At 39.3% G+C, this 22,683-nt stretch overlaps 1 protein-coding gene across 11 annotated transcripts in view; it reads left to right on the top strand.

The window, feature by feature from the left end:
- The window catches only part of MCTP1 (multiple C2 and transmembrane domain containing 1), a 505,859-nt gene that overhangs the window by 239,851 nt on the left and 243,325 nt on the right, over positions 1-22,683 (top strand). For all 11 annotated transcript variants that reach the window (XM_088023395.1, XM_088023389.1, XM_088023396.1 and 8 more), the window contains exon 3: positions 20,650-20,792. In XM_088023395.1, the coding sequence (XP_087879521.1) occupies positions 20,650-20,792 (143 nt within the window). The remainder of the gene's footprint in view (positions 1-20,649; positions 20,793-22,683) is intronic.

The following is a 22,683-nucleotide window of genomic DNA, read 5'->3' as shown; positions in this document are numbered from 1 at the left end:
CTCCATGTTCTTAAAATGTGCATAACCACCCTTAATTTTTAGAGATGCTCTTAAAAAATGGGCAGGTGTGGCTATAGAGCAGTGATTCTCAAAGTTTGGTCCCCAGAAGAGCAGCACCAGTATCACTTTGGAACTTGCAAATCTTTGGGCCCCCCCCCGAGACACCCACTGAATCATAAACTCTGGGTGTGGGGCCCATTAATGTGTGTTTTAAGAAAACTAGGTGATTCTGATGCATGCTCAAGTTTGAGAACCATCATATAAATGTCCTAAGAACCTCACTGGCCACACACACACACACACACGTATGCAATCACTTACAGTCACACTCAGAAAATCACCCCACTAACTGCAATTGTTAAAAAGCAACATCAACCAAGTAAATTTGAAGACCTAATCGGCTTTATTCAACAATTCATGAATCAGGCACCATCCTATCTAGCAAGTAGAGAGCTGTTCTGAGGAGTTGTACAGAATAGAAGATTTTTATGGGAGGGAGGGTGGGGCAAGAAGTTATTAGCAAAAGAAACGATTGTTTCACCCAGGACTTCTTTTGGGGGGAGAGGGAACAGCAGGGTTTCTATCATGCAGAGGGCCACACAAGTGCTGAGCGGGAAATTTCAGATTGACTCTTAAAAGCTCACATTCCTGGAGTAGGTTGAAACTATATTAAGTCTTGATTTGCTGGTATGGGGGGGAAATGACTCCAATTTGGGCTTGTTTTTTTCTTTTTTAACACTATATGTAGTTTTGACTAATAAGTCAATGAAACTATGGTCACAAACCATATGTACAACAACCTCCCAGGGCAAACCATAGTTCAGCCAAAAGGCGTCAGTGAGTGAGTATTTACTCATCCTCGAGTTCCTTTCTGGGGGTTTTGATCACTCTTCAGTGACAGCAGACAACCACATGGAACTCCTCAAATACAAAACAAAGACCACAGAATTCCTCAGGTCTGAAACATTGTCTAGAAACCTGTGGAACCATTCTGAGCTTCTTTTCCTGGAACCCCTGAGGTACCCCTCAGTCTCTCTCAGGACTTCAGGCCCATTTCACTTTTCCCAGGCCTCATGTTAGATGGCAAGATGCCATATAACCACAGAACAAGAGTTCTTTCAAATGGCCCTTAGACTTTGACAGGAGAGCTCTGAACATGAACTGGAAATGTCATGTCTTTGAAAAATCTAGTATTTTGTCGGTCACAGCCGCTCTTAAAGAGCGAGGTCAGGGGAACACAAAGGCCAATGTGTGCTGACTTTGATGTTCCTATGAGGCAGACTACCTCTGTGGTGTAGAGGCTGCTTTTAGGCAAACAACCTGAGTGATGGAAGCCTGAGTAAGGTAGAATGGCCCCAGTGACCACCAGGCTGAATGCAAACAGGCCCATTAGGAGACCCACCTTAAAATAGCCATAAGCCCTAGCCAACCAATGGACACAGGTACCAAAAATTCCGTATGTTCCCATACCTCCTCACCTTCCCCCTTAATTACAGCCGCCACCACTGCCTCCTCGCAGTTTCTCCTCTGCTGTCCTGCATGCTGCTCCTTTGAGGTGGATTCAATAAACTTTTCTCCTTTGTTCTGCCTCGGGTAAATTCTCTCAACGTCTGCATTGCTGGTCTCCCCCCGATCGGGTTGTCCCACATATGGGTCCTCCAAGAACTGTGGAAAGAAAATATTTCAATTTAGTTATGAATATGTATCAGAAATATCTAGCAATTTTTTTTTGCAATTAAAAAGTCTCCCTCCAGGCCATATCGAAGATTCACGCCTAAGAACATTTTATTGGCAAGTTTTCAGCATCTATCTTTATTTTATTCTGAGAGCAAACACGAGGCTTCTAGATCAAAGATCAGACATTATTCCTTAGAGTATTGGTTTCCCATGCTTCACTCTATGCCTTCAGAGAGATGCCATGAGAACAAATGTCAGCTGCGTATCCAGGAGCTCTGTACTGTGCAAAAGAACCCAAATTTACACAACTGGGGAGTTTTATAAACACAGGTGCACAGCAGCCCCCCTCCCCCCTGCTTAAGAGAGAAAAAGAGCATATCTTTCTGAAGTGAACAGATCCTCTCTTGAGAAAAGAGAAGACTCCTAGATCTTCACAACCATTTGAAATGTAAACTCATGCCTCTACGTCTATTAAGCAAGTCCTACTGGTATGAGAGGAAAGTGGCCCTGGGGAAAAGGGGACATTCTCTATAGCTTCTACTGTATTTCATTGTTTATTAATCCTCTGTTATTCGTCTCACCTTTGTGTTAAGCGTGGATATTGCCCATTGTGAATATGTTAGCTGCTTTACTATTATGGTCTAAAGTGAAATGATCCTCACAGTTGAAGAATGACCAATTTGTCCCTCACAAACATCTTTCAAATGCAGACTGATGAGTGGTCTTAAATTTTAAAGGATTACGGTTTTGTAACAAATGTACCAAGAGGCATTGACTACAAAATTGTATATTGAAGCTTTTCTAAATTTTCTAGTGTTTTGAGAACATATTACCTATTGAAAGAAGTTATCAGAGAATAATTCCTAGTTAAATTTAGAAAAGAATGAACAAAGCTTTCTTCTTTATTAAAGAAAATTTGAGTATAAATTATAGGAATAAAATAAATCGCTTTTCCAAAAAGTACATTCATTCAAGTTTAAAAGTTCTGAAACTTTAGTCAGTTATTTTAAATAATATTAGCAGTCTGTCATAGAAGAAAAGACCATGTTTTTTAGGTCAGGTTATATAGAAGCAGAGCCTGAGACACAGATTTGAGTTTCTTTGGGGGTGAGGCAGTGGTAGGGGTGAGAATAACACAGGGAAGGGAAGGAGGTCAGTACAGGATGAGTGAAAAATCAGGTTACCTCTGGGACCTCTGAGACATGGTGTAGAATGTCCCCAGCAAGTCCTGTTGAGTAACCAAGAAGATGGACTATTCACTTAACCATTCCCATTTGCCATCTGCTGAGGCCTACTCTCCGAAGGTATATCATACTGGCCTGGGCCATGTATGCGTGAAGCATGCTCCTGTGACTACAGAAAGTCATGGTTGCTTGAGGAAAGAATGGAGGGAGAAAGTCTTTGGTGTTTAGGAAAGCTGACAGTGCAGACGGGATATGGCTGGACAATGGCAGCCTCTGCCACAGCAGACAGTGGTCATCAGAAGGATAGAAGTGGGTCACTGAAAAGCTAAGCCTCATCTGTAAAATGTGGTAATGAGATTATCTGCCTCCTAGGCTTGTTCTAAAGGTTTCATAGGATTCCACATATAATGTGTTAGAGGAAGACACAAAGTAAGCCCTCAGATCATCTACAAGGCATAACTCCGAAATATTGTGGGTTGGGTTTCACTGCAATAAAGTGAGTATCGCAATAGAAAGAGTCAAAGGGATTGTTTGGTTTCCCAGTGCATATAAAAGTTATGTTTACACTACATTGCAGTCCATTAAGTGTGCAATGGCATTATGTCTAAACAGACAACAATGTACACACCTTAATTTAAAGATAAGTTTATTGCGAGGGGTGCCTGGGTGGCTCAGTATTTTCAGCATCCAACTCTTGGTTTCAGCTCAGGTCATGATCTCAGGGTCATGAGATTGAGCTCCACGATGGGCTCCATGCTGGGCATGGAGCCTGCTTAAGATTGTCTCTCTGCCTTTCTTCCCTGACCCCCCACTCAGATTCTCTCTCTCTCTCTCTCTCAAAAAAAAAAAAGTGTATTGCTAAAAAATGCTAGTCATCATCTGAGCTTTCAGCTACTTATAATCTTTTTGCTGGTTCAGGCTCTTGCCTCCTTGTTGATCAGGGTGGTGGTTCCTGAGGATTGGGATGGTTGTGATAATTTATTAAAATAAGAAAACAGTGAAGTTTGCCACATTGATTGACTCTTCCTTTCACAAATAATTTCTCTGTAGCTGTTTGTTAGCATTTTATTCACAGTAGAACTTCTTTCAAAATTGGAGTCAATCCTCTCAAACCCTGAAGCTGCTTCATCAACTAAGTTTATGTCATATTCTGTATCTCTTGTTGTCATTTCAACAGTCTTCACAGCATCTTCACCAGGAGTAGATTCCATCTCAAGAAACCACTTTATTTGCTCATCCTTAAGAAGCAACTAATCAGTAGAGTAAAAGGACAACACATCTCAAATGGATAATTATTACTCTTGATATTGATGGAGAGTGCCAGTAATGGAAAAAACTGAACAAGGTTAACATTTTAATTTTTCACAAGAACACAAGGAATTGTTCTTAAAATTTTATTAGCAAAAATAAGAACATTTTAGGTTTGCCATTGCTTAACAGTGCATGGAATATCACTTCATAGATTTCACACTTGTGATACATTGATGAGGCTCTTTCTTCCCATGCTCTGATGTATAATTAGGTGTCATGCTTGGGGGTGGATGGTAGGATCTGGTTAATGGCCTTGTGAAGACAAAGCATTGCACACAGTGCTTTTAAAAAGTCCAGCATAATTGGTAGGAAGAGTAATAGGGGAAGTCCCTGGGGAAAGCGACCTGGGCCATGCCAAGGAGGGCCTCAGGTTGGTAAAATTCTGTAATTTATCTGTGCTTTGGGCCTCTACCTGGAGAGCCTGTGATGAGGTCTGGAAAATAGTAAATTATGCATTGAACCAATGTCTATTCTAATTTCATGTTTACATTTGTGTACATCTTGATCAGTTCTAGTCCAAGAAAATTGGATTTAAGACATGTGGTATAAGCAGAATTAAATTGACCCCTAATGATCCATGTCCTTGTATTAATTCTGTCCCTGTTAGCATGGGTGGAATCTGTGGGTATGAGGGGATATCATGCCTGTGATTGTGGTATATTATGTTATACAGCAAAAGTGAAGGGACTTTTTGGCAAATTTAGTAAATGTTTCCAGTCAATTGACTTTAAGTTAATCAGTTAAGGTTTATGAACTTTAAGTTCATAACTGAACTAAAACTAAAGTTCAGCTATAACTAAAGTTCAACTGAACTTTAGTTCAGTTAAGGAATATGATCTTTGGTGACCCTGGCCTAATCAGGTGAGTCCTCTAAAAGGAACTGGAGCCCTCCCTGAGATAATGAGATCCTCTTGCTGACCTTGAAAAAGGAAACAGCCATGTTGTGAACTAACAATGGAGAGAAATGACTTCTAAGAGCCAAGGGCTTCAGCCTTACAACTGCAAGGAACTGAATTCTACCAACAACCTAAAGATTACAAGGTCCAGATCAGAGCTCAGCCCAGCTGACACCTTGATTTCAGCCTTCTGAGGCCCGGAGCAGAGCTCCCAGTTAAGCCAAACCTGACCTACAGAAACCTCGAGACAACAAATGTGTGTTAAGTCATTATGTTCATTGTAATTTGTTACACTGTAAGAGAAAACTAATACCTGGTCTAAGTTAAAAAGAGACAAAAGGGATCTTGTCTTTCTATCCAGATTGTCCATCAGCTTTCCTGGAAAATATTACTAAAAAAAAAACAAAAAAACACTCTCTGAGCCATTGGACTTAATCACATCTTAAATAGTTTCCCTTAATGAGGTTAGAAGGTAGAGAACCAAATAAATGAACACACAAAATTATCAGATGCCAAGTTGTTTTCAAAAACCTACTTCCAAAAACCGTTTTTACAACATCCAATGCACAAAATTGCTAAAGAGCACTTTCATTTTACTAAAGCATTAGCATTTGGAAAATATATTCATTAATTCTTGAGATAGCAATCATTTGAATGCAATAGGAATCAGTTGTCACATTTCTAAGAGGAAATGGAGAGGTTAGGGAAGATTGAAATGACTCAGAAGATACATTGCTATTCTGTGAAGACTTGTAAATCAGACCAGAAAAAAGCAAAAGGCCTCAATATCTTTTAACATTAAGGTATTTTTAAAAGCTATATCGCTATCTCAAGAATAAATGTTAATATAAACCTTCATTGCTTTTAGTATCTATGAAAAGTAGATTTGCCTTAGCTTGGAAGAAAATACTTTAATAAATTTATAGGGAAACAACTTTAACGAAAATAAATAAGTTGAAATATAAAAATAAACACACAGCACTAGCCTAGGAGGACAATACTGCCGGAATTTGAATGGAATTCTTGGGCTTCTGCAGAGCTTGTCACAGTGTACGGTGTCTCTGTCAAACAGGATCAATGGCTCTGACAGTAGCAAAGAGAAAATCAAGTTTTGTGGACTTTGTAATTTTTACTTACTTTCATAATGAGAATGTAATTAAATGGGAGAGCCTTAAGCCAACAGAGCAAGCCCATAAAACTCCCTGTGAAAACCCACACTCAGCATTAAGAAGCTTTCTAGGCAGTCTTAAATTTAACAGGGAAAGCTTTTAGGCTTTCAAGGAGCCATGAATGTGACTTATCAAAAATAGTGCACTACGTCCTAAACACAAATAATGGCATGTAGCTCTTATTTTCTATGCATACACATTAAGTTATTTGTTCAGGTTATGCAAATGGTCTTGGAGACTTATCCCGAGGAAGTCCCAAGGTATACCCTGAATTACTCCATCATTAAAAGACTTCTGTTGTGCTCTTTTGCCCCTGAAATATTTTTTTTTGAGATTTTATTTATTTATTTCTCAGAAAGAGAGAGTACAAGCAGGGAGAGCGGCAGGCAGAGGGAGAAGCAGGCTCCCCGCCGAGCAGGGAGCCCCATGCGGGGCTTGATCTCAGGACCCCAGGACCATGATCTGAGCCGAAGGCAGACACTTAGCTGACTGAACCACCCAGGCGTCCCTTGCCCCTGAATTATTATTCTCTGTTCCAACCTAAGACAGATTCTATTTTCAATTTGTACTCCCTTTTGAAACTCTATAAATAATGCCTTTTGCAGAATTGATCTTCAGCCTAAGTCAGAACTCCTCAGAACACCAGAGATATGAAAAGAAACACAGAAAAGCACAAAGTGCACAAGTGTTAAAAATTCATATCCGTGAGCGTTTACTGAGCAGCTAGCTGGCGCAACACCTAGCACATTGCCAATTCCAGGAAGCCACTGAATTCTGCAGCTCGGCAGCCCTGCAAAGTCCTGAGTCGGTACTGATACAGACGACAGTGGTGCTGGTGATAATTACAACTATCAACTAGAGAATATGTAGTATAAAATAATAAGAGAATGTAGTATAAAATTATTTTGAGGATTTGGTGAGTTGAGACATGTAAAGTGACAAGGACAATGCCTGGCCCATAGAAAGCATGCAACGTGTGTTAACTTCTCAAATAAAAATAACAGTCACAAATGGACCTAAGAACAGTGCTCGGGTGCTCTGAAGTGTGAACTGCTGGTCCTTAGTGAGGTATTATATTCTTAGTAAAGCAGATCATGATCAAAGGACTGAAGTTTGGCCAAGGTCCCGATAAGTCAAACAGAAGTGGATACTTTGATACAAGACATGGAAAACAGAGAAATATTGTACACCCTAAAACTTACACAATTATATCTCAGTAAAACCGGGGGGGAAAAAGAAGTAGTTGTCTTGGGCCAAAGGTCAGAAGCCACACATTGAGAATGGCAAAATTGTTACACTGGCTTAGAGTTACTTCTTGCTCTATGGTTTTGCAAGAGGGAAATGAATTTCTCTCTAGTTTAATCCACTATATTTTTCTGATTGCTTTGTTACAGCCTCTTAGCCTGCTAGCTAATACACTTAGACTCTTTTTAATATAAAGAAGGCTTTTATTAGGTTCAAGTAAGTTTCCTTCTGGCTTTTTTATTTTTTTTATTTCTCTGGCTATACCATAAATATATTTTTCAAGGTAGACTCATTAGTTTTCCATTGCTTTGTAACTAATGTCCACAAGTTTAGCAGCTTAAAATAATACCCGTTTAGTAGTTCACAGGTTCTGTAGGTCAGGAACCTGGGCTTGGCATGACTGGGTTATCTGCTCAGAGTCTCACAAGGTCAAAATCAAGGTGTCGGCTGGGCTGAACTCTTATCTGGAGCTCAGGGTCCACTTCCAAGTTTATTCTTGGTACTGGCAGAATTCATTTCTTTGTGGCTACAGGACTAATGCCACTCCCTTCTTGCTCTCTGCCAGTCAGGGTTTTCTTTCAGCTGCTAGAAGCTAGTATCAGGTCATTTCCATGTGGCCCCCTTTATCTTCAATCCAGCAATAGCACATCAAATAACCCTCATGCTTCAAATGTGACTTTCTGCTACCAAGTAGAGAAAACCCTATGCTTTTAAAGGAAATTGGATGAAATTAGGTCCACTCTGACAATCTCCCTTTTGATGAACTCAGAGTCAACTGATTTGTAACCTTAATTACATCTGCAAAATCCCTTCTGTCCTATATGCAGCACAATCACAGATATGAGATCTCATCATATTCACAGTCCAGGGATTGGGATGAGAAATCTTGGGGGTACATTTCAGAATTCCTCCTACCCTAGCAGGGAGGACATTTACTACCAGCGTCCAGTACTGACTGTCTCATTATGTGCTAAGCAGACCATTAACGTTGAATGAATTTTCATTGTCTTAAATATGATAGTCTAGTGATGAATGTTGGTTGCCAAGTCTATTTTATTTTTATACTAATATCAAAATAAGATAATATCGACATCAACAGGAGTCATGACAGAATCTGAATATACTTTATAATTGTATTAGATATAAGTTAGAAATCTAAATTTTAAAGGGTATAGTGTAGACACGAAGATGAGAAGTATAAAAACTCACATTTGTTTTACATTCGTTATTAACCTTTAGGCTGCCTTTGTCAAAATATTTCAGACCAGCTGGCTTAAATTTAAAAATTACTTTGAGTAACTGAAGAAAATATACTTGCCCTTTTATAATTGGCCCTTTGAATACATCCTATTTTTCAGGTGTTGGTGTATTTTCTAATCAAAGACTGGTCTTTTGACATCAGACAAGGCAATCTTAAATGATTTTAGTGTATTTATTCACTTGCTCTTCTATTTTAACTCACTTAAAAACTCCAAGTCCTTACCAAGGTTCTGTAAGGCCCCACACAATCTGTTGTTTCAATAAGCTCTGATTTCATCACCTCCCACTCACTTTCTAGGTCACTCACTCCATCCATACTAGAATTCTTCAGAGCCTCCATACTTGCTGCTTCCTTTGCCTGAAATGCTTCCTTGTTGCTTCAGGTTCCTTTTCAAACATTTCCTTATGGGGCAGGTTTTCTGTTGGCATCCTATCTAAAATAGGAGGCCCCTCTGATCACCATCCCTTTACCCATGGCTTTATGTTGTTGCATGGACCAATCACCACATAACATATTACCCTCTACCTTCTTAGCAGTTTACCTCCCCTAGAATGAAAGCTCCTTGGGAATAGAGACTTAGTTTTCTGTTCTGCTGAATGCCCAATGCCTAGCACATTATAGACACGCAGTAAATATTATTGAATGCATGAATGTATTTCAGAAAAGGAAAAGTATACCAGCTGGGGAATTCATTCACTCTGCAAACTAGCTCAAATATTTTATTAGGAAAAAGCCCTGCCTTCCTTTAAAAAGTAACAGAATATTAATGGAAATGGAAAAAATAGCAAGTTTTGCAGAAAGGCAGAAGGCAAGAAAGAGTGGATCATGGGGAGATGTAGTGTTTAGGGTGGTTCTACAGTTTTTGTGAAACTTACCAATGCAGGTCGTGGACTTTTCCACACCCTGACAGAGAACTGAAGGGGAGAGGAAGAAGGATGCACAACACCAACTACTGTCCTGTATCTGCCATCTTTGCCTCTGTTGGTGACGACCTGCTTTAGCAGGATAATTGCAAGTTTTGAAGTCACTTGTCACATTAAACACTTAACTGTTTTTAGCATAAGGGGTGAAGGTTTTTTCATTGTTCCTCAAGTATTTTAGTTACGTTGTAGGTGTTAACATTTTGTTTTGCTTATCTTTTTTACTTGCTTATAAAACTTACATAACTATTGACCATATCAAATAATATGATAATTGAAGAAAAGCCTTTGATTGATAAACCAGGGATATGGACGCAACTGTATCATTCCTTTTAAACTTGTACTTTGAAAATACAAATCTTTCCTTTTCATTGTTTACTTGTGGAAGCTTATCCTTTAAAAATTCTCTCATTGAAAAATAATTGATGAGATTAGCTTATTGTATCTTTATTTTAATGACCTTAGAGATATAATTGTGCCAATGAAAAAAGTATTAGGGACTGCATATGCTTGGAAGGAGTATCTGTGAAACAGGGACTGGCTATTTTCTTGTAGCTGTAACAATTCAGAGGAAGCAGGTTAGCTCTGTAACATACATTTTGTAACATTTTATAATCTGGTCAAAATGAAATACTATATCACACAGTGTATGTGTTCAACAAATACTGAATTGCTGAGCTGAAAGTATTCTAACTACCTCTACATTCCATGACCATCTGTCATCTGTCAGTTTTGTAGCTGGGATTCTTGTTTTCAGGGAAAGACTGGACAAAGTCCCCTTCCAATTCTAAGACTTCATTTGCTTTAAGACTATTATCATCACTCAGTTTTAAAGGGAAAACAGTGCTGAATGGCAGTGATTTAACATAATAGAATCTTATATCTTGCTCTTATCATAGCCCAGTAGGGGTCAGCATTAGAGAGTGGGGCCCCAACTCTGCTCCACACAGTCAATAAGGGACTCAACTTTTTTTCCCATCTATTATTACTAATTCCCTTTGTAACCAAACCCAAGTTCATCTGCCTGATGCACAGTGAAGCCAATCACTGAGACTTCAGGTACTCAGCAAGGAAGGGGTTTATTCCAGAGGAAGCCAAAGGAAGAGACAGGAGGACAAGACTCAAATCTGCCTCCCTGAAGGGAGAGAGAACAAGATTTTTTATAATCCTAGGGTTTGAGATTACATACATACATAGTGATGAAAAGGGCAGGGAAACTTATGACTATTCAGGAGGATAGATGGAGCGTGCCCATTGAGCAAACATTTGGAAATATACATTCCATGTTGACTTAGGGTAAAGACATCATCAGAATGAATCAAAATCAGCTTCTGATATGAGGAAGTTATCTTAGGACAAGGGAAAGGGCTATGGGCATGCTCTGAGAGCTGGTATAAACTGGTTGGAGTCTTAGGTTCATTATCTCAGGTAAGGAATGCAGGATCTTGCTTGTTCATAGGCTGGAATCATACCAACTCAAGTTGACCTTGGGTCTAGACTTCTGCGGAGACAACTAGTGGGTTTGCTAGTGGGGTCTGAAAAGACACAGCAGCTGATTAGGGGAAAACAAGCTTTATCTTTTCTGTCAGTTCAATCTCATGGGGTGTGGTTTCAATCCCTCCTGAGTCATGATCATTCCTCAGTTTTAAAGGAATCGAGATGATGACTTCCTTAGCTCCTCAGGTGAGGTAGGCTTTGAGTAAAGAGTGGTTTTTGCAAATCTCAGCTGTAAGCAAAATTCCTCCCACCAGTGAACATGCCTACATGCAGGGCAAAGCAGAAGTTCCTAAGCCATAGGTCACAGCATCAAGGGGAACAGAAGCAATGTGGATTCAATTGTACTAGACTTCTCCCTTTTACACCTTTTGGTCCTCAAGTCTTTTTAGCCCGTGGATGAGAAAATAGAGTAAGAGTCACACATGGGAGGTTTTTCATATGCCAGGCTTAGAAGTGACACATCATCTTCTTGGCTTATACTCAACTGACCAAAATGCAGATACTTGTCTATTTCCAGTTTTACAGGAGGCTGGGAGCTATAGGCCAGCTATGTGCTCAGGAAGAAGAAAACATGTAGATAGCTAAGCAGAAGCAGTACCGGCTGCATTCCACCTTTCTGGTCACCAAACGTCTGGTCCACTCTTCCTTCTGCACATAGAAGACATTTACCCTTCCCCAAGGGAAACAGCCCAGAGTCCCTTATGGTCACTGTATCCAGCTCCAAGTCCAGGATCTCTGAATGAAAGGAAATCCTTTATTGGGTCCAAATGGGGTTCTTTGTAGCCCTTTGAAATATAAATCTGCCTACCACTTCACCATATACATCCAACAGATAATGACCAAAATGAAAAGCGTAGGAGACACAGCAATTCCTTGTCCATAGCAATTCTGAAATCTCCATGGACAGACTTTATGAAGGCCACTTAGCTGTAGGGTAGGGACGTTGCTCGAGTAGAATTCTATCTGGGGAGAATCCTCTTGTTTATTGTTCTCTGTAACACTGTCTCCACCATCTGAGAAGTTGTTTATCCTCTATGGCCAAGTCTGAAATGGATAGGAAGTAGACTGATAATCCTGCTTCCTGCTGGTGCAAGATCAGATATCTCAACCAACTAAGTTCTTTCTCTCAAAAACTTAGTTGTCTTCCCAGTGCCAACAGCCATACCCAGTGTTACTTCATAGACTCCTCAGGCATGATTTATTTCTTTGCTTCTCCCTTTTAACACAATGACAGGTACCTTAAGGCTGTGGTGCTTGCATGGGAAGGCCAATGTGACACCTGTCTTTAGGCTGTCTGAATGAGCTTTTGTTGTTCAAAGGTTTTTTTCAGTAGTATTTTCTATTATTTGGGATCTAAAAACAGGTTTTTCAGTTCTTCTCTCTACATTTCTACTTGCAAATCAGCCTCTTTTCATCTGAACTCATCTCTTTCTTATGATTACTTACTAAAGGCAATCAATTATGGAAAATGTACACCTGCATTCTGGCTCTTTCCAACCATGTCCCCTCAAGCTTAGGTTTGATAGCAGGTAGTTTGCCTTGCACGTTATCACAGGAACAGTTTTACCAAATGTTGACCGTGGCCTAACAAGACTCTCCAGCCTTTCAGTGTTACCTTGCTGCCCACCACCTACCTGCTAAGTCAATGTCACATCTTTTAGGGATTTTTTTTTTAATGGCAGCACACATTCTTGGAACCAATTTTTGTATTAGTTAAGGTAAGTAGTGTTAGGACCTGAAAAAGATGAACACCCAAATCTCAGTGGTTTAATGAAATAAAAATGTATTTATCACTTCATAGTCTATTGTAGCTGGTGATAGTGCTCCTGTTTCATTCAGGAACTCCAGACTCTGTCTATCCTGTGGTCCTGCTCTCTCAGCATTGGGAAAGAAGAGAGAAGATTGCATATGGGAAGATGTCATGGGCTAGGCTACAACTTCAGCTCTCGTTCCTTTGGCCAGAACCCAGTCCTTAATCACATGGCCTCACCTAAATAAAAAGAATAGAAAATGTAATTTAGCTACTTACCTATAAAGAAGAAGAAAATAGAGATGTCAGTGAAAGGTAGCAGTGTCAGCCATAATTTCTCTGTACACAGAAAAAAATAACCTTTCTTCTCAGTATTTTGCGTGAAAATGTGGCACTGTTTACTGTATGTTTAGTATATTTATTGGACATTTGACGTAATCATAGAAGACATTTGTCACAAGCACATTCATCCACCTTTATTCTGGTATGATTTCTAGTTGATTGTTCTGAATAAATCCAAATCAGTCTATCTATCAAAGAAATAAACACTCTAAGCAGATTGCTACTAACACAAGATTGTCTAAAAGCACTTTGTAAAACTGGGGCAGCCTGACGATCTTTAGGAATTACAGTGACTGTCTGTCTCCATAGTTGGGGAAAGTGGCAATGCAGAATGCTTGCTGTGGTGTGAGTGGTGGCTCAATGCTGCTTTGATATTAAACTTCTCACAGTTCAGATTCAGTATTTGAGAATAAAATCCAAATGAGATTCTTAGGATCCTAGTGAATAAGGGATCAGGGAAGAGCAGGAAATAAAGCTTAGACAACTTACATACTGGTTCCCTTACTAGTTTCTGTGCTATTTTGACATGAGACAGACATTCCTTTATTCAGGTATACCTGAGTGTTGTCAGTCAACTAACATTTCTTGATCACAGATGATGACCCAGGAGTCGTGCCTGACACCAGCCATCAGAAGTTAACAAGTCCTCACTGTGACAAGTGCTGTTGCAGAGGATATTTGGGAGCATAAGAGAAGGGCCAAATAGGGGCGCCTGGGTGGCTCAGTCGTTAAGCGTCTGCCTTCGGCTCAGGTCACGATCCCAGGGTCCTGGGATCGAGCCCTGCATCGGGCTCCCTGCTCGGCAGGAAGCCTGCTTCTCCCTCTCCCACTCCCCCTGCTTGTGTTTCCTCTCTCGCTGTGTCTCTCTCTGTCAAATAAATAAATAAAATCTTTAAAAAAAAAGAAGAAGAAGAAGAAGAAGGGCCAAATAGTGTCCGCAGGATGGCAGAAAAGATGTCTGCACAGCAGAGAGACTCGCATTTGGTACCAGAAGAGGACTGAGGATGGTGGAGACTGTCAAATTCAAGGCAAAGGGAAAGGGATGAGGAGGGGCACAGGCATGGGAAAGAAGCTGTGAACTTGAGGCGCTGCAAGTTTTCTTCTGGCAAAACAGGCGTCTGGAGAAATTCACAGAGAAACATTTCTATGACCTGCCAAGGCATTTGAACTGCATTCTGAAATCAGTGAGAAAGCAATGAAGAAGTTAAAGCAAGAGAGTAACAGCAGACTTTTGTGTCCAAATATATATATATACATATATATATTCTAGGCATAGGATTGTGGAGAATGAGTTGGAGTGGGGAAGACAAGAAGCAGTGAGACACATGGGAGACTACTGACTTCTTTTTTCTCAAATTGAATTTGTGGATATGCCAAGGAACATAAAATTCCATGACCATGCATCTGTGATGCATTTTAATCATACTGCAATATAGTTGTCTTGAAATTTGTTGTTAATGATGGTAATCAATCAACAAGGGTCATAAAACTATTTACATTGCTACTACTTATGGTTTTGATTGATGAAGAAGATTTTTTTTTCTTCTTAGGGTTGTAATAACTTTTGTTTTAGTGGATATGTCCTATGGTCTCCAGTTATTTTAATGTCATATTTTATGATACTTCCTTATACTTATGTTTATTCATGCAATGTATATAATTACTTCTAGGCTAGTTTTTCTTTTTAAAAAATCCAATAGAGTTGCTATCTCTAACACAACTGGGAAGGAGAAATCCCTGGAAAATAATCGTTACTTTTCTGAGTTTCAATTTGGTGCTGTTTTTGATTAGGAGTGAGCATTATTGAATGACTATAGGTCCCCCAAATAGGAGTAGCTGTTTCTGTTTCTTTACATACTAGATTTGGGATAAGATTGATTTAAACTCATTTATTCTGAGGAGGAAAACCAATATTTACATTGAAATATCTTTAATACTGTTTTAAGGGAAGAGAGGCTGCCATCTTGTGTACACTGTGCTTATTGCACACAAAAGTGGACCCATTCAAAGTTTTGTGTTAGACTTAAATTATGCTGAAAGCTAAACAATCACACAATGTTGAAGTGCTCATCAGTGACTTGTGACTCAAAAAAAAAAAAAAAGAAAAGAAAGTATAGCATGAGGACATGTGTTCCTTTACTACCTGAGAAAACATTTTACACACCGTCTAAATCTTTTTGAAACAATTTGATCCTAAGGTTCAGAAATAATTAATAATCCCTAGATCTAGAATACTCTAGAATTTTCATTTTTATTTATTTATTTTTTAAGAATTTATTTATTTGAGAGAGACACAGTGAGAGAGGGAACACAAGCAGGGGGAGCGGGAGAGGGAGAAGCAGGCTTCCCGCTGAGCAGGGAGCCAGCCCGATGCCGGGCTCGATCCCAGGACGCTGGGATCATGACCTGAGCCGAAGGCAGAGGCTTAACCGACTGAGCCACCCAGGCGCCCCTAGAATACTCTAGAATTTTTAAAGCATAGAATTTATAATTATAAAATAAAAGGATTAATGTTGAAAAATAAATTCTGGAGTTAATGCTATCTGATAAAGCGCATGTGTGAAGGTTGCTCTTGACTATGACATGAATAACAATAAAACCTGAGTTTTATTTTAGGGCTAACACATCCTAGTTTCTTCTCCCATACTTATTTGCCCTGTTTTCATTTCATCAGTGCCATAGAAAATGTTTTAATGAGGTTCATGGCTCAGCTAATAACAGCAAACACAGGTGGCTAGAAAATGCTTGAAAACCACAAAGTGTGTAGTAAAGAGGCCTTAATTTTGAATAGAACCACAGTCCTCACAACAATTTGATGAGTGTTAGTGCCATCTTGTGGTTGAATGCAATATTGCAACAAAGCAGCACTAGCACAGGAATTTAAGGAATTCTGTGGCCAAGCATATTTAGAATATTTAGCGTATTAGAAAATGCTGGTTTAGAACAAAATTAAATAGGTTCATTTTCTATCACCTTTAAATAAGTGAATGTGCCCCTGACTCTCCAGTAAGGGGTATGACATGCGGCATTTTCCAGGCTTCTTTGACCATGGGGTTTATTTTTCTTGAGTGCAACTTTCTTTTCTTTTTTCTTTTTCTTTTTCTTTTTCTTTTTTTTTTAGAGAGAGAGAGAGAGCACCTAGCGTAACAATTAATTCAAGCCCTAACATCCTCGCTGTGTGACTTTGGAAAATTTACTCACCTGTTGCATGCTGTAGTTTCTGCAACTGTCACCTCAAGATAGCAACTGAAATCTTCTCTCAGGCTTGTTAGGCGGTGTGTTGTATCTGCTGTTCAGCACGTGTTAGCTCGAGTGATCTAGATTTCCTTTTGTGACTTAAGCTCTACCATTGAGCCCTTAGGACCACCCAGCAGGATTCCAGGAACTGGGTGTATCTAACTGAGGGACCTTTGACAGTTCACCTATACAGCAGGTGAGGAAAATGTTTCTGGGAAGGAGAAAGAAACAGATTGCTTCCCAAAAGGATTTTACTTTTGTGTGTATGGTCTTCTGTGCTGAATCACTGGAAGTTTTGTCCTTTTACAGAATAGCTAAACAAATGGAGTGAGACACTACTTAGAGACACAAGGCCAAGTTTCTTGAAATCACTTTTCTTGTAAAAGAGTTATTCTTTTTGAACAACAGAAATCAAGCATTGTTGCATCTTGAAATGAGTGTTTTGTAATGATGTGCCAGAAAAAGCACTAACCAGACTGGTCTCCAGATGTGAGTTCTCATCTGACTTGGAATAAGCCACTTTACCTGCCCTGGTTTATTCATCCATAAAATGGAGACAATAGTAGACTCACAGAGACATAGAGTGGTTAAACAAATAATGAGTGTGAGTGTTCTAGAGACCAGAGGAGGCTACTTGTTAATATTAGTATTATTTACAGTACCTACTGATTATTGAACACCTTTATATGATAATTCTCTGATGGTATTTTAGAGTAAAAGCAGGAAAATATGGATGTTTGGGCTTCCTAAAAGCTAAGTAGAAGGAACATTGCATCTGGAGTCTGAAAGTCTAAGTTTGCTTCTATCCTGTTACTTCCTGGCTTACTTGTTATGTGATTTGGGGCAAGTCACACTGAATTTCAGGTTTTTTCTCATCTTCAGTATAGGTTGGTCAGGTATGCTTTTATCAACATCTCAGAGGACAAATTTAACAGTACTCTGCACACTGCAAACTCTGTAGTCATTCATTGACTCATCCATTTAGCAAATACTTACCCAGTGCCTCCTCCACTCCAGACACCGTGCCATGTGTCGGAGAAGGGGCTTGGCCTTAATGGGGGTCATAGCCAGTGAGAAAATTCACACAATAAACAGGTGGACATACAAATTAACCTATAAGTAACATAATGATTACTGCTACTAAGCAAAGAGCAAATGCCAAGAGAAAGTAATAATGAGACCTAATTCAAATTGGGAGGTTAAGAAAGTATCCCTGAGAAAATTGTATTTAAACCAAGACCAGGAGGATAATAAAATGTCAGCCAGGCAAAAGGGGAAGAGAATGGGAGGGAGGGACTTTTCAAGCAGAGAGGCTAGCTAATGTGCAAAAGCTGGAAGCGGAAAATAACTTCCAGTACAGGATAGCTGGAACATACTAAGGGGCCCAAAATGGAGTTGGAGAAATGGCAAGTCCTGTATGCCATGTTACAGAGTTTGGATTTTCTTTTTTTTTTTTTTAAGATTTTATTTATTTATTTGACAGAGAGACAGCGAGAGAGAGAGAGAACACAAGCAGGGGGAGCGGGAGAGGGAGAAGCAGGCTTCCCGCCAAGCAGGGAGCCCAATGCGGGGCTCGATCCCAGGACCCTGGGATCATGACCTGAGCCGAAGGCAGACGCTTAACGACTGAGCCACCCAGGAACCACCGATTTTGGATCTTCTTGTAGACGTAGTTGAAAGCTGTTGAGATGTGTTAAGCAAAGAAGAGGGAAGATTAAATTTGCATTTTTAAAAGGTCAGTCTGTCTGCCATATAGTGAATTACTGGAGGGGGACACAGAAGATGGGAGAGCCCAATTAGGAGGCTATTTTTAGAGTAGAACAGCAAAAAAATCATGGTGGCTTAACTAGATTGGAGGCAGAGAAGATGGATAAGGTATATTTTGGAATTTATTGGACTTAATGGTGTCCTGGGTACAAAGCATGGAGAAGAAGGAGGTATTGAGAGCACTTTCCAGGTGCCTTGCATGAATAGTTGTCAAATGATGAAGTCATTCATTGACTGACCTGACAAAGCCTGAGGGAGGAGCAGGCTTAGCAGGAGAGAAGATCAAGACTTAAGTTTTGGACATTGTGGACACTGGAATGTCTATTAGATATCCAAGTGGAGGGGACAAAAGTCAGCAGGAACAGAGGCTGCCACCCACGCTATTAAGTCATTAATTCATTCATTTATTCACCAAATGTCTATTGAGGACCAACAATATGTCTGATTCTGTACTAAGTGCTGGAGATTTTTAAAAAGGGGGATCCAAATGGCTCTGATATTATGGAGCTTATATTTTAGCAGGTGGTAATAGTTACATAGATGAATTTCAAAATCAAAGACAATGACTTGATCTAGGGCGTGACTGAGAAATTTCAAATGGGTACATGGATTTTAATAACCTGCAAATTTGTGCTCTAAAACCCTCAATCCCCAGGGTCTTCAGCCCATAGCTGGGAACCACTGTGTTAAAAATAGCAATTTTTAACATTTCAGTTGCACTGACTCCCCAAAAGAATGCATTCATTATAATGGGTAACTATATAATAGCCTATATTTATATTTATAAATTTTTTTAAGTTTGTACCATTATGATAAAATCACACTGTCAAAATGGGAGTTTCACAATGAGAAATTGGGATCATTATTTTATTATACCCGGGTCTAGGCATACAAAGAGCAAGGTATTATATTTACTTCAAAAGTGTGGAGGGTTTTAAGAAAGCCCACAAATGATTAAATAAGAAAAACAAAGTCCTACGTGGCAGTCCTTATATTTTGCATCGATATTTATGTGTCACTGCAGTGAGTGGAGTGTTGAGAAGTGATACAGAGAGCAAGCTGAAGGATATCAGCATCATAATTGTAATCCCTAATATTTATATCATACTTTACAGTTTAAAGACCCCCCACTCACATTCTTCTTTAAATCATACAGACCGTAGTTATCAACTATAGCTTCAGTTTAGGCAAAACAGAAAGAATTAAACAAAATCTTTTTTTTTAAGATTTTATTTATTTATGAGAGAGAGAGAGAGAGCATAAGCAGGGGGCAGAAGGACAACCAGACTCCCCACTGAGCCGGGAGCCCAACATGGGGCTCTATTCCCGGACCCTGAGATCATGACCTGAGCCGAAGGCAGACGCTTAACCGACTGAGCCATCCAGGCGCCCCAACAAAATCTTAGTATAAGGGAGTTGGGCCTCGTATAAAGAATTATTCCCTGGGGATGAAGATTGTCACACTGGGATGATTTACCTGGGGATGTCTCTGATTTACCTTCTCTAGGAATCTTTAGTAATAGCCTGGACTCATTAGATCGATTGGCCTCATTCGTCGGTCACAATGAGAAATGGTATGATATATATAGAAGTATGTCAAAGCCCTTCCCCATTGCAGGTGTAGTAGAAAAATCACAGGTATTAGAGTCAAACAAGTTTGGTTGGAATTTTAACTGCATCTCCTGCTAGCTGTGTATCATGAGCAACTTACTCGACAGCTCTGATTTTCTTTATCATCATAAGGAGCTTGGGAGGTGTGAGGGGATAATATGAAGTTTGCAGATTACTTAATAAACAGTTGTTCCCCTTCCCCCCCGCACGCCTTCCTCTGAGACCTCCATCCTTTCCTCGTGTTCTAAAATTGCAACTTCTGAGCTCCAGAGAATATGGGACCAAGGATGAAATGAAAGCCCAATTTAAGACTCACCTTTCCTTAAGCCCATCAGACTAGTCTAAAATTTAAGCAGCATATATAAGGCTAAAACTAGTTAAATCAGTCAAGATCATGGATCATCTTTTTATAGTTGACCAGATGATACCAAGAGAAATGTCAGAATAATCTCTTTTGTTTATTATATGAATTAAATTTACATATGCAGTATGCAATAGAGGTTTTTAAATACCAGGACAGGGTTACAGAATTAAGATCAGAAGATACAATAATAATAATTACTATTATTATTACTTAGATATAATAGTTATTATTAATATTTACTGTCACTTTAAAATTTAAGGAAAAATTTGGGAAAAAACATTTAACCTTTATTTTCCCATGCGATAAGCTTTATTTAACTTTGATTCCTTTAAATACTTCCTGATGTTTAAATGAGCTAATCTCTTGCTTCCCAGCAAATAGTGTGACTAACATGAATCAATCTCTATCTCTTCAACAGGGACAAGTGATCCATACGTGAAGTTTAAAATTGGAGGAAAAGAAGTGTTTAGAAGTAAAATAATACACAAGAACCTCAATCCTGTGTGGGAGGAGAAAGCTTGCATTCTTGTTGAACATCTGAGGGAACCCTTGTATATCAAGGTGAGCCAGTTATGTTTTCCCCTAATGCAATGACATAAAACTCCCTGTTTAATGGTTTTCTATCATGTCTTCCTGACTGATGAGATTTTTTCACCAGAGATAAATTCTGCTCTGCGCAACTCTAATCTGTTGATGGTGTGACAGAGAGGAGACGGCAAGGGGAGAGGAAGCTGGGGAGCATTTTTTCTTCAGCACAGTTCTATTGCCAGTCATTTAGGAGGATTATGAAGTCAGTCTTCTCCTGTTTGGTGCAGTTAACTTACTCAGTGCGCTCTGGGAATATAGAAAACAAGTCGCCGTGAAATCTAGCAAGAAGGAGAACTTACACAAAACCCAGCCTTTCTGTTCAAGAATTCTATCAGGGGATCTGCCATTACAGGTTGCAAAAAAATATTTTCCTTGGAAGATGAGAAGGGTAAAGATAAAAAAGGGGGTGGATTTCCTGTCTCTATCATATTACCAAAAATGGGGGGGAAAGAGTCTTTCCTCTCACTTGATGTAGTTTAAAAAAAAAGAACTTAAGGTGATCATTGCAACCCTAATTCCTTGTTTTGTTTCCCTATCTAAATTCTCTTTAATCCATATCTCTAGATATTTTTTCTGTATCTAATTCATATCTCCACACCGTTTATGGCTCCTATGTTCTGACTATCCAGTCAACGGCCAAACTTTTTTCTCCTTTACCATAAAACCACACGCCTCCCCTTCTCTCTTTTGTCACGAATGGCCCATGAACCAAAAATCTCATATAATCATTCATTAGGCAATCTCTAGGCATCCTCCTTCCCATCAACTCTTCATTTATATTGCCTCCAGCTGTTTCTCTTTTCCACAGAAAGAAAAATAATAATCAAGATTTTATTAAAATCATAGCAGAACTGGTTGGTCCAAAGGTGTAGTGAGTTCTCTCAGTTGATTGTTCACACTCAGTTACAGGTTGAACTCCTTATTCTACTCTTTCCCCCTTCTCACTACTGCACTTCACTAGTCTTAAAAAAAAAAATCATAGCAAAACAGTTTATAAGATCAATGAAAAGAGAATTTCCTAAGTACATAGTTGGTAAGTTTCTTGAAGACATTATGGGAGAATAGATCTGTATTTGCCTAAGAAAGAGTCTCAAGTGGACATTGGCTAAAGAAAATCAATTAAATAACATTCCTGAACTATCTTTTAATATACAATGTGTGATGGCATAAGAATTGTTAATGTGGGAATATTCACAGCCAATCCTCCTCCCACCAAAGGGAAGATCTTCGGGTCAGAAGTGTTTTTCTTTCCTGCTCCCCACTTCCAGAGAGACAGAAATATCTGCATGAGAAAAAAGAAAATACCTTCATAACAAAAAACTGAGATAGAAGATGTGAAAAAGGAATTAAAAAAAAAAAAAAAAGACAAGTGGGATGTGAAGGAAATTTTATTTCCGGGGAGTTTTGGAAGAGATGAGTTAGAGCAGTTGTAGCCACGGGGACAATGGACGGGAGAGGAAAGAAAGCAGGTGTTAGTAAGGATTGCACTGGACCACTTGCATCTTGTTTAAGGTCCCATAAGAGAAAAATCATGGAAAGAAAAAGATTTATTTTTAATTACTTTTACTGTGGACCTGTTTCTTTACTGGGATATTACTCTACAACAGAACCAGATGGATCTCCAGTCTTTGAAAGGGTTACAAAATGAACTTCCCAAAATTACATTAGATGTTGGTTAGGTCCTTTCGCTATTCTCTTGTGCTCAAGAATGAGTATTCATCTCTGTAGAAACCAAAATGTCAAAATGCATGTTTGAAAAAGAATATCACAGTAGGCTCAAAAACAAACAAACATCTGACGTACACACACACACACAAGAAATGGTGGCAAAAACTTTTATTGTGGTCGGAGAGAGCAAGAATGT

Source organism: Eumetopias jubatus, unplaced genomic scaffold, assembly GCF_037043125.1.
Source record: "Eumetopias jubatus isolate StellerSeaLion01/CBP00866 unplaced genomic scaffold, mEumJub1_p1.0 scaffold_5, whole genome shotgun sequence".
NCBI classification, from domain to species: domain Eukaryota; kingdom Metazoa; phylum Chordata; class Mammalia; order Carnivora; family Otariidae; genus Eumetopias; species Eumetopias jubatus.
Note: the sequence above shows the minus strand (reverse complement) of the source record. Positions and strands in the feature narration are given on the sequence as shown.